At 42.8% G+C, this 11,411-nt stretch overlaps 1 protein-coding gene across 5 annotated transcripts in view; it reads right to left on the reverse strand.

The window, feature by feature from the left end:
* The window catches only part of DPY19L1 (dpy-19 like C-mannosyltransferase 1), a 69,516-nt gene that overhangs the window by 20,564 nt on the left and 37,541 nt on the right, over positions 1–11,411 (reverse strand). For all 5 annotated transcript variants that reach the window (XM_085892545.1, XM_085892547.1, XM_085892544.1 and 2 more), the window contains 4 exons: positions 7,317–7,357; positions 2,717–2,744; positions 2,060–2,100; positions 1,805–1,835 (listed from right to left, as the gene is read on the reverse strand). In XM_085892545.1, the coding sequence (XP_085748671.1) occupies positions 1,805–1,835; positions 2,060–2,100; positions 2,717–2,744; positions 7,317–7,357 (141 nt within the window). The remainder of the gene's footprint in view (positions 1–1,804; positions 1,836–2,059; positions 2,101–2,716; positions 2,745–7,316; positions 7,358–11,411) is intronic.

Below are 11,411 nucleotides of genomic sequence, written 5' to 3' on the forward strand. Positions count from 1 at the left end.
AGACAAGCCAAGCTATGACGTAGATGTGTTCCACGTCGACCGTACATAGGGCGTACGGTGGGCTTGCGTTTTCCGTGCGGCTGCCGTAAGCTCTTCTCAATGAAAAATGAATTTTCCCAACCCCCAAAAAATTACAGCACCCCCACATTTTCGGTCTCCACGATTTCTAAATACGCCGTGCGGCTACCCGAAAAATAAAAACATGTGTGACTGCTACATTGTGTGACCATGGAAATACTGCGGCCGCTTTACAATTGCTAGTGCCCGTACATTTTGTAGACCCTCCGGGCGCCGAGCCAAATGTGACTTAGGCCTTACCTCGTGTTCTCACCTTCATTTTTTTTTTTTTAATCATCTTGTGTTTTAATTATTAACAAAAAAGCAATCCGATCACGTGGTGTGACGGACTGTCAGGCAAGGATTGAATTTCACAGCAAAACCGGTTGTAATTTTTAATATCCATGATTACGTCAGCCCGATGCGTTTGATGAAAGTGATTGTGGTTCTGGGGGCATCATGTTTGATGAGTTGCCCAGGGGGCAGCGCACTTGCAGAGTGCGCGAGCGATCGGAACCCAGGCCGGAGCACGAGCCTGTGTGGACCTTTGGATGTGGTGATTGTACCAGTTTACATACAATACACTGCCACCGAAGGTCATTTACTCATCCTATTTTACCTTAAACATGGGGAATTTCAGTTTAAAGTTAAGTGTCTTGAGTGTCTTGAGTGTCTTGAGGAATTAAGTGTCTTGAAAGTGGGTTTTCTTTGGGTCCACGAACAGATTAATTCACTCCATTATTTCTTATTGGGAAAATATTTTTTGAATCCGAACTTTTTGCAATCCGAACAGCCTCCTGGAACGAATTAAATTCGGATTCTGGGGGCACCACGGTATAGGCAAACACCGACACTCCGATCTCTCGCGGTAGCACACAGTGGACGCACGGTCGACGCAGACTGCCACGGAGTCCGTACGGAGGTGCACGGCGGGCGTTAGGGAACCGTGCGTCGACCTTGTGTTGCCCACAGGTAGTCACACAGACCGCAAGGCCACCGTACGGCGACCGTGGAAATAGTGCGGTCGCCGTAATTTTTTGGGGGTTGGGAAAATTCATTTTTCATTGAGAAGAGCTTACGGCAGCCGCACAGAAAACGCAAGCCCACCGTATGCCCTACGTACGGTCGACGTGGAACACATCTACATCATAGCTTGGCTTGTCCAATTGCTACGGCGAACGTAGAAATGAAAAAAAGTTATAACTCCGCGATTTCATTCCACGGCGACCCCTACGACCTGTAAAATATAGCCAAACGGCACTGGGCCACCCTGAGGCCACCTCAGTTTCTCTGCGGCCGCCGCACGTTTCTGTCAATTCAGAGGGCGTACGGCTGCCTTATCCTCGCAGTAGAGCAAATGTGACTGAGGCCTTACCAACTTCCTCTACTCTCGTAGCTCACATGTGGCACTCAATGGAATCCTTTTATCTCATCTTCCTGTCGAGGCTGGAGTGCCCCAAGGCAGTGTTCTGTGCCAAGTCCTATTCCAGATCTTCATTAATAATCTCTTTGACTCTGAAAAACCCCCCTTAACCTGTTTACTGATGACTCCACCCTCGACATAATAAATCAAGCAAGCAAGGTATGGGTTTTGCAGCAGCATTCATAACGGTCATCTTGCCGTGCAAAAAGGTCCAAGCAGAATAAAATTGCAAATCCTGAACATACAGTAAAACCGAATGACACATTGCAGCAGAGAACAAACAAGGCACAGGATGGGTAATACACACAATAACACACTTCTTACCTCTGCATTGGCAGCATCTTTATCATCATCTCTGTTAATAAAAAAAGAGTAAATGGTAAGTTTATCGTTATCGCAATGACAAACCCAACCAAGAAAGAAGTATAAAATCCTGCCTTTCATGAGGAATAGGGAGACCCGTTTACTAAACACAAACTACAGACATCATAATCGTGTGACAATCAGATATTCAATATTGGGGATACTACTACTGCTAAGCCGATGAAATTGATGCATCTTTCATTGCCGTCTGCTTACTGTTCTGCCGTGTCATGCGATTCAGATCCTTCATCGCAAACCTGCAGGTCACATTTCAAAAGTTTGGTCAACATCATAAGACTGCTACACAACACGATTGCGAAAATGTAATCTCTCAACTTCCCATATGTCGTTTGCAGTAATGTTTCGATCAGGCTGATGAGATCAACTATGTCTACTCTTGCTACCACTTCTTTAACGGCCCCAATTATTCCCACATTCTTATGTTGTCAGCTGGAGAACATTTCCACCAGTCTTTTGCGAACAACACGGACTGTCCTGACATTCGACTGAAGGTGAGAAGAGTTCGTAATTTGTTCAGGGCGCCGGCGATAACTTGCCCTCCTCCACGAAAGATACCGTGAGATCTTGATCGTCCACCAACTAATAAGAGATGGGACACCGGGTTTAATGCCCGTTGGAGCGACAGAACACATTGATGCCTTTCTTTGCATGAGAAACACCAGGATTGCACTATTCAGGTGAGCCGAGAAGAGAATGTGTATACCTCCCCTGAGAATATTTATTTATATACAAGTCAATTACACGTTCCAGGTGATTTGCTTCACCAATTGCATATGTACTTGTAAAAAGTGTTGTTCGACAAAAGATTCCACGGACTTCTTTATATATATATATATAGTGCATAAAACTTACCCACATTTCTCTCGCCATCCAAGAAGGGCTGCCGATTTATAAAATAGGAAAACAAAGAGAAAAATTAAATTACATTTCCAATCTCGTGTGCTAATCCCAAATACAGAACTATGTTAATCGAAGGAATTGCGTTAGATACAAGCACATTCACTTTTACACGTATTTATTGGCTCCAAACAAATTCTGGACGACAAGGGAAATTTGTTTACATTTCTTTGCAACCATTTTTTAATCCACTTGGTGCACTCATCAATGACACTCATTCTCTTTAGCAGTCTTGATTTCAGTTCCACAGCGAGTCATTGGTCACTTAATAAATCGCCCGCAGCAATCCTCCCATCCAATCAGACCCACGTCTATATCTGAATCACTGGAAAATATTGTATAATGACAAGACAAGTGTCTAATTAACTAGTTATCTTAAAGTGATACAAGTATGTTGCTAATCCTTCGACAAACTAGCATGATGCACCATCAGCATTACGTATAGGCTATGTCAAAGGAAGTGAGACATTCCAATTCCTTGTAATCTGTACGAATAAAACGGTGTGTGTGTGTGTGTGTGTGTGTGTGTGTGTGTGTGTGTGTGTGTGTGTGTGTGTGTGTGTGTGTGTGTGTGTGTGTGTGTGTGTGTGTGTGTGTGGTGTCCTCCATAACTCCAAAGCAATAAAACCAAGCAGCCTGAAACTTTGCATGTATACTAAGAAAAACTCCAAGGAAGTGGAGTTTTCTCCACTTCCTTGGAGTTCTTTTTCTGTTTTTTTGTCAATGATCTCTCTGACTCTCCACTGTCCTTCCCACTCCCACCTTTCTTGTCTCATGCCCCCCTTACTGTGTGTGGTTGTGTTGTGTGTTCGCTCTCATACGAGCCTCGACAACATACACGAAAAAAAAAATGTGCAAGAGTTAAAATTGGGTGTTTGGGTTAATTAAAACACCCCTTTTGAAGATAATTAATTAACAGCCTTATTTAATTATATCCTTCATAAGGCGATCCTCGGTCACCTCACTGTCTGTGGTGTTAAGGTATTTCCTGGGTAACCTCGCTGGGGTCTGAATCTGCCAGGGCACAGTGATTTCTTAATGATAAATAAAGTTGTTGTTTTCACTTTCCTCGTTCATATTATTGAATGCCTGTTCATCATAGCTATGAATCACTGAGTACATCACAATGCCTATCAACATCTGGAGACGTCAGCGTTCATGGCTTGATATTTTGGGTGTCTCTGGGAGGTGTATGGTTAATGTGTGGCTAATCGCGTGCCAAACGAGCCGTTAAAACAACCGTTTTGTTAGAGTGCTTGCTTGAGTGCTTAAGCCACTTGGCGAGTGCTCTCCCAGCTGTTTGGTGGTTTGTTTCGGTAAAAGTATCCGTGCTGTCAAGGGAACATTAATTAGACACATACATTTCCGCCGGTGTTGGGCCCTGCGGTGCCATGCGGTTTGTGTTTTGGGAGGCATCTCATCCACTGAAACATGTGCAATTTTATTTTTACAGGACATTGCTTTTTTAACCTTTTGTGTGATCAAATATAATCCACCCCTCACTTTGACATCGATACATACGTAAAAACAATAAGGTCCAACCGACCACGCGTTTGCCTTGATCTAGCTGTGAAGGCATAGAGCATAAACTGACTTTTTTCTATTCTGTGCCTTGATATATTTTTCAATTGAATTTTGCTAATTTCCCACTTGAATTCCTCTCTCAAAGAACTCTGTTTTAAGGTAAATCATTGTGTTTGTTGTCGTTTTTATGTATTTATTGCATGTGTACGCATATAAACTGTATTACCATAATGGAAATGTGTGTATGTGTGTACATGCAAGTTGCTGCTGTTGCCTGCCATCTCCACATGTGGGTGGGTTTCAGGAGGTGAACTAGAGACCTGCCAGGTCTCAAAGTGTGTGTGTGTGTGTGTGTGTGTGTGCGTCAGTCATGCAACCCTCCCTCCTGCAGTGAATAGCAACGTTTGGTGAGGTATCCTTTTCTTGTAAAAAAAAAACTCTCCACACCACACATATCTCTCTTTCTCTCTTTCTTTCCCCCCCCCCCTCACTTTATTGACCCGTCAGCGAAGCAACGGTTGTATTTGCTAGTTATACAATAAATTGTAAGCCAGGAATAAGAAGAGGTGTGTGCAGTGTGGTGTGGGTGTGTCAGTTGTTATTTCCATATGCGTGTTTAGGCCTAAGTCACATTTGCTCTACGGCGAGGCTACGGCGGCTGTACACCCTCTGAATTGACAGAAATGTGCGGCGGCCGCAGAGTTTCTGAGGTGGCCTCAGGGTGGCCCTATGCCGTATGGCTATATTTTACAGGCCGTAGGGTTGCCGTGGAATTATAACGCGGAGCTATAACTTTTTTCATTTCTACGTTCGCCGTAGCAATTCGACAAGCCGAAACAAAATAACTGGTAAAAAAAAAAGAAAAAAAAAAAAAAAAGAACCCACTCGTTACCATCCGTCTGGCCGCACGTTCGCCTTAGGGCCCCCCTGCGGTCGCCTTGCAGGCACCTTGCGTCTGCCTTGAAAATTCTATGGCCGCCGCAGGAACGCCCTAAGGTCACCGTGCGACATCAAATCAAAGACCGTACGGCACCCCCACGTTTTCGGTCTCCAAAATTTGTAAATACCCCGTGCATCTCCCCAAAAAATAAAAACATATGTGACTGCTACATTGTGTGACCGTGGAAATACTGCGGCCGCCATATAATTGCTAGTGGCCATAGATTTTTTAGACCCCACGGCCGCCGTGGCAAATGTGACTTGGGCCTTAAGAAGATGGAACGTAGAAGATTATAAGGATTGAAGATGACATGAGACCGCCTGCACAAAGCCCTGGAGGGAAGAATGAGAGAGAATGGCTTTTGTAATGAATTTCTATGAACAGGTGGGGGGGGGGGGGGACAAAATAAATAAGTAAACATAAAAAATAAAGGAGAAAAAAAGGAGCATTTTTCTTCAGGTGTGCGGAGCTTAACCTCTATTGGGTTATTGGAAGAACACTTTGCAAAAGGAGATTATAAAGACCGGCCATCGACAAGAAACTCGAAGTGTGACATGCCAACTACATTGACCTCAGGAAAACTGAATGCCTGAATTCAGATGGTGCAAGTGTCATACTTGACACCAACACTTGTATTGGGGTTAAACACTCTCACTATGCCTCTCCAAAAGGACCGTCTGGAAACCCGAACCCCCCCCCCTCCCATCTAATTTTCAACAATCCTCTTGAAGAAGTCCTTTTATCCAAGCTTTTGGTTCTCACGATCTGCCATGATCTTTCCTGGGAAAGTCACATTTCCAAGCTGGCCTCCAAATCCAGTCGCCAACCGGGCATCCTCCGCCGTGCAAAGTCCTTCCTTGGTACACCTGAACACCTAACCACTTACAAAGCTTTCATGCGCAGCCTGATAGAGTACTGCTCTCTCCTCTGGGCTGGTGCTCCCGCCTCTCACTGAGCACAGAAACCTGTGGAAACCAAGGCTTTTGGGATCATTGGTATCTCTCACGATGAAACTTAGTCGTTGGGTCTCTCACTCTCCCACCGCAGGCAGGTCAATGGTCTCTCTTTCTTCTACAGTCTCCTCTTTGGCCTTGTCCCCCTCCCCCCCCAACCCCCGCTCTGTCTGTGATCTGTCCCTCCCCATATTTCCGCAAGGCACTCAAGGTGCACTCGCAACCCTCTTCTGGTAAAACTGCCAAAATCAAAAATTATTGCTCACCTTCACTATTTCATTCCTCCTTTTTCCCACCTCTGGAACAAACTCCCACACACTCTTCAATCTCACTCTTCCCTCAGGGTCTTCAACACAGCTGTTCACCACCATCTCATATCTTCCCCCATCCAAAACCATGATCTTTGGCCCCCCATTAATCCACCCCAAACCCACCTTCTTCAATTTCCCCACTTTCCTTCCTGAAAGTCCCTGAAGTGTCCATCTTGTTTACCCTGTGTTCCCTGCCCCAACCCTCTCCCTTCCACTGATCTCCTCATGTCTCTGTTCCCTTATGTTTTGTGCTTCCCTCTCCCACCCCCCCCCGTCGTCTCCTGCTCCCTTTGTTATATGTTGTCTATAAGCTCTTATATGAGATGAGCCTCGATGATGTATACCCAAAAATAATAAATAATAACAATTTTCAGGCACCTGCAGGACTATCATGGCAGAAAACAATGCATTTTCAGAAATTGCAAAACTGACAAATCAATAAGCAGCGCTCCATGGGAATGCAGATTTCGTGCCCACAAGAGAGAGAGAGAGAGACTAGATTGTTCAAAAACAAGACAGGCATGCTGATAACCCTGGTGATGATTGCAAAAAGGGTCCTCTGTTTCCAATAGTCGTGCCATCATTAGACGTGCATACGACCTATTCGTCCAGCAGAAAGGACAGCTTTAATGTGCAAAACATGTGGATACAAATTTTGAAGATTAATTATTCAATGCATTTTAGTTCATTTCAAAAGTTTTTTTCATCATCATCTTTTGCCTCTTCGGGCCTTTGTAATTAATGTAAAAGTACACTGATGTCTCCTTGTATAAAATATAGCTGCATGCACCAATTCCTGAAATCACCACTTTTATTGTCATGCTCACCAAAATTGATCACTCAACAGTTTTGCTTTATTCTTGATAATCTGAAAGAAAAACACCCAAAATAAGATCAATGAAGACAAACATCTAAAAGCTTCAAATAAATAAACACATTTCATATAAAATGTGTATTATAACAAATATACACAAAGTACTGTGCAAAACTTTGGGTTATTCCAATGATATTCATACTTCAGGGTATATTCATCAAACGATCACTTTAATCAGATGCAACTTGTGGCTGCTGGCTGCATAATTTTCTGGTGGCACAACTGTGCCGCTGATGCAATGCCCCACTACCAGCAAGCTGGTACTCATTTGGCTGACCTCAGAAGGATGACAGACTGAGTCAGCCCGACTTGGTGTCAATTCAACGGCCCGACAGGGGCTTGAACTCAAGACCCTTGGATCTTCAGCCAAGCACCTGAACCATTCAGCCAACAGCAGGCTTAAATGATCACCGACAACAGTCAAGTGTTTATTATTGTAAACTAACAGCCTTTATAAATGCAGGTGAAACAAACTGCTTAAGTAAATAACAAAACACAGTCATTTTAAAGTATCATTCAATATTTTGTGTCCACCCTTTCCTTTATTGAGTGCCATCATTATTTTACCCATGTTTGCTGTATACAACTGAAGCACTCCTGCAGACATATTGAGACAAATATCCAGGAGTACATTTCACATTTCTGTAATGCGAGTTTGATTCTCTTTTTTTCTACTCTATTTGCAGGTAATCTCGTATGGCCTCAATGGGGCTCATGTCCGTCCGTACTCTGGGGTGGCGATTCTAACACTTGGAGCACACCAGCTGTAACCTTGCCCTTCAAGCACTGGTTTACTCCAATGGAAGTGTTTTGGGTAATTCTCTCATCAGAAGACGAATCCTTTTCCAAATGAAAAATTGAATTTTACTATGAACTGCATTGTGCTGTAGCACCTGCTTGTACTTCTCTTTTCAGCATCACAATGATTTTAACAGGTTTTCCTTCACCAAAAGCTGAGATACAACCCCAGACAGTCACAGAGCCTCCTTCTTGTTTAACAATATGCTGCAAACATTGCATGTCATAACGTAATCCATATCTTCGGTGTACAACCTGGTGACTCAGATCAAAAAAGTTCAAACTTAGATTCATCAGACTAGAATATCCGATTCCATAGTTAAGTTCCCTAGTCTTGGTGTTGCTTTGTAAATACGTCTTTTCACCTCATTCTGTGGTCTCAGCAGTGGTTTCTTTGTTGCAACTTCGTCATGGAGACCTGCTGCAATCAGCCTTCTGCGCACAGGGCTGAACGAGATGGTAATGTTCAGGCCTGCTCTCATTTCATTTGTCATTTGCCCACTATATTTTCTTCCATCACGTAAGCCGAGCAACTTCAAAGTGCTCATCTTGACTTGGGGAGATTCTTCTGGGTTTTCCTTGCCTTTTCTTGTGTTGGACTGAGCCAGTTTCTTTCAATGTTACAAAGTGTACCTCAAACCATTGTAGATCTTCAGCTTTTCTGCTATATTCTTCATATTGTGTCCCTTTTCATCTTGTTTCCTCTCTGCTCTCTGTTTTTCCTTGTTCTTTGGTGCTACTCATCACTGACTTTCCTCATTCTTGGACTCCAATCATCGCTGCCTCTTGTCGTCATGCATCTGCTTCAATAATCGGCTACATCATCGCTCTACATTCCACGTATCGCAAAGGGAAGTCCTCACCTGGAATTCTATTGTTTGTGAAAGTGCGATCTGTGGCACCAAGTGTGGGTCAGGATATATATATATATATATATATATATATATATATATATATATATATATATATATATATATATATATATTCATCATTCTACATAAGTTTGTGTGTCCCCATTTCTCTGTATCGTTTTGTCTCACTTGGACTGTTCCAAACTACTTGTCCCATCCATCTTTTTCTCGCATACTCTTTCACAAATAAACACCTGAAAAAAAAAGGTAATGGAATGTCTTCCATCCATCTGCATCCTATGTGAGTGCCATTAATTTTGGTTCATCTGGGTGACCATGTGGACAGTAAAGTTTAAAATATATGTACATTTACACATATACATCTTCTTCTTTCGGCTGCTCCCGTTAGGGGTCGCCACAGCGGATCATCCATATGATCCGCATAGTGATTTGGCACATGTTTTACGCCGGATGCCCTTCCTGACGCAACTCTGGTCGTCTCTGACACAGGGATAGGGTACACCTATTTTAACCGGGGTGTACACCGGCCCAGTACAATGGTACTCATTTTGCCGACCTCGGAAGGATGACAGGCTGAGTCAACCCCGTGGTGTATTAATTCAGTGGCCCAACGGGGCTTGAACTCAGGACCTTTTGGATCCCAAGCCACTGCTCTAGCCCCTGCGCCAACACCAAGCTATTATATATGTACATATATATGTATATATATATATATATATATATATATATATATATATATATATATATATGTATATGCATATATATATATATATGTATATATATATATATATATATATATATATATTAACCGGCTTCATCAGGCACAATACACCCCGAGCCTTGGCAAGTGTGCGGTTTTTTTTTTTTATTTCGATACGTCTCATTTCCGGTCACGTGCTGGGGCTCAAGGTCAAATGGAGTTTTTTTATTTTGCAAAAGCGAAAACACTACTGCGTCACCTCCAACACAGAAGACTCATCCTGGTGACTGTCAAACAGGCAAAGATTGTATGGTCAACATCAGTTAAACATCAAATGGAGCCACCGATCTAGATGTGATCGGCGGGTAAATCGAAACATGTGGAGTGTGATGAGCACTCCCCCGATCCCCATTGGACATAGTCTGACACCAAAGGCTAGGTTGACTCAGCTTGTCATCCTTCCAAGGTCAGCAAAATGAGGACCAGCTCACTGATAACAGGGACACTGCATCAGTGGCACAGCCATGCTTCCAGAAAATGATGCAACCATACGAAACAAGAAGTGGATGATGCTCTGGTATTATTTTGGTCCTTGGTGTCATCCCAGGTGTAACTGGAATTTTCTTTTGATAACAATAGTGTGTATGACACTCCTTGTGATATTCTTTCAATAAAAAGGGGACACACACACACACACATACACACACACACACACACACACACACACACACACACACACACACACACACACACACACACACACACACACACACACACACACACACACACACACACACACACACACACACACTTTTGGAGTAGAAAGGTTTCCATCATAAATGGATGCCCTTTGTTGCCCTGACAAGTTGTGAAACCGGTCAGTAACAGTACCTTTCATTCACATGTTACAACATCTGCCACAAAATGACATTCAACATATTTGTAATTAGTGCTGTGAGAGCTCTTCTGGACGCCGCAGATATAGGGTGCATTGTGGCGGTGATGTTACATCGTTTGTCTCAGGTTGGAGAATAGCATCAGTACATATATATACATATATATATATATATATATATATATATATATATATATATATATATATATATATATATATATATATATATATATATATATTTATATTTTCTGTATCCTAGCTCCTCCCCAAGCCTTGACACTTTATGGTTTTTTCTGTTACCCTGCTCTTTCGCAGGTCGGGAATTGCAGCTATGACTTAAGCAGTCTGTTATACGGTATCTTAAGCTGGGGAAGCATCTGCCAGCACTGGTTGTTGCTGGTGGCCGTTAAACATCCTACAGTGTATTTCACATGGAGTAGATAATTGTCACCAGCACCCTGAACAAATTACAAAATTCTGCCCCAACTACATTGCCGGGAAGGCAATGACAAGCAACCCATTGTTTCCCCTTGCCCAGAAAACTGCTACGTCAATCATCAGCAGCATGGAAAAGGTATGGGATTAATGGATTAATCAAAGATAAAGGTCACTAACACTAGTGACCAGGTATAAGCAATAGAGAAATGTGGAAAAGTGTGGCAGGCATCTTGAGTCGGAAAAATCAAATATTATATTATAGGACAGAAGTATAATTTGAATGATAACATGTTCATCCTTTGAGAAAGCTAATCTGGATTCGATGCAAGAATGATAAAATGAGTG

Source organism: Eptatretus burgeri, chromosome 8, assembly GCF_056783735.1.
Source record: "Eptatretus burgeri isolate ZD-2024b chromosome 8, Ebu_testis_v1, whole genome shotgun sequence".
NCBI classification, from domain to species: Eukaryota; Metazoa; Chordata; class Myxini; order Myxiniformes; family Myxinidae; genus Eptatretus; species Eptatretus burgeri.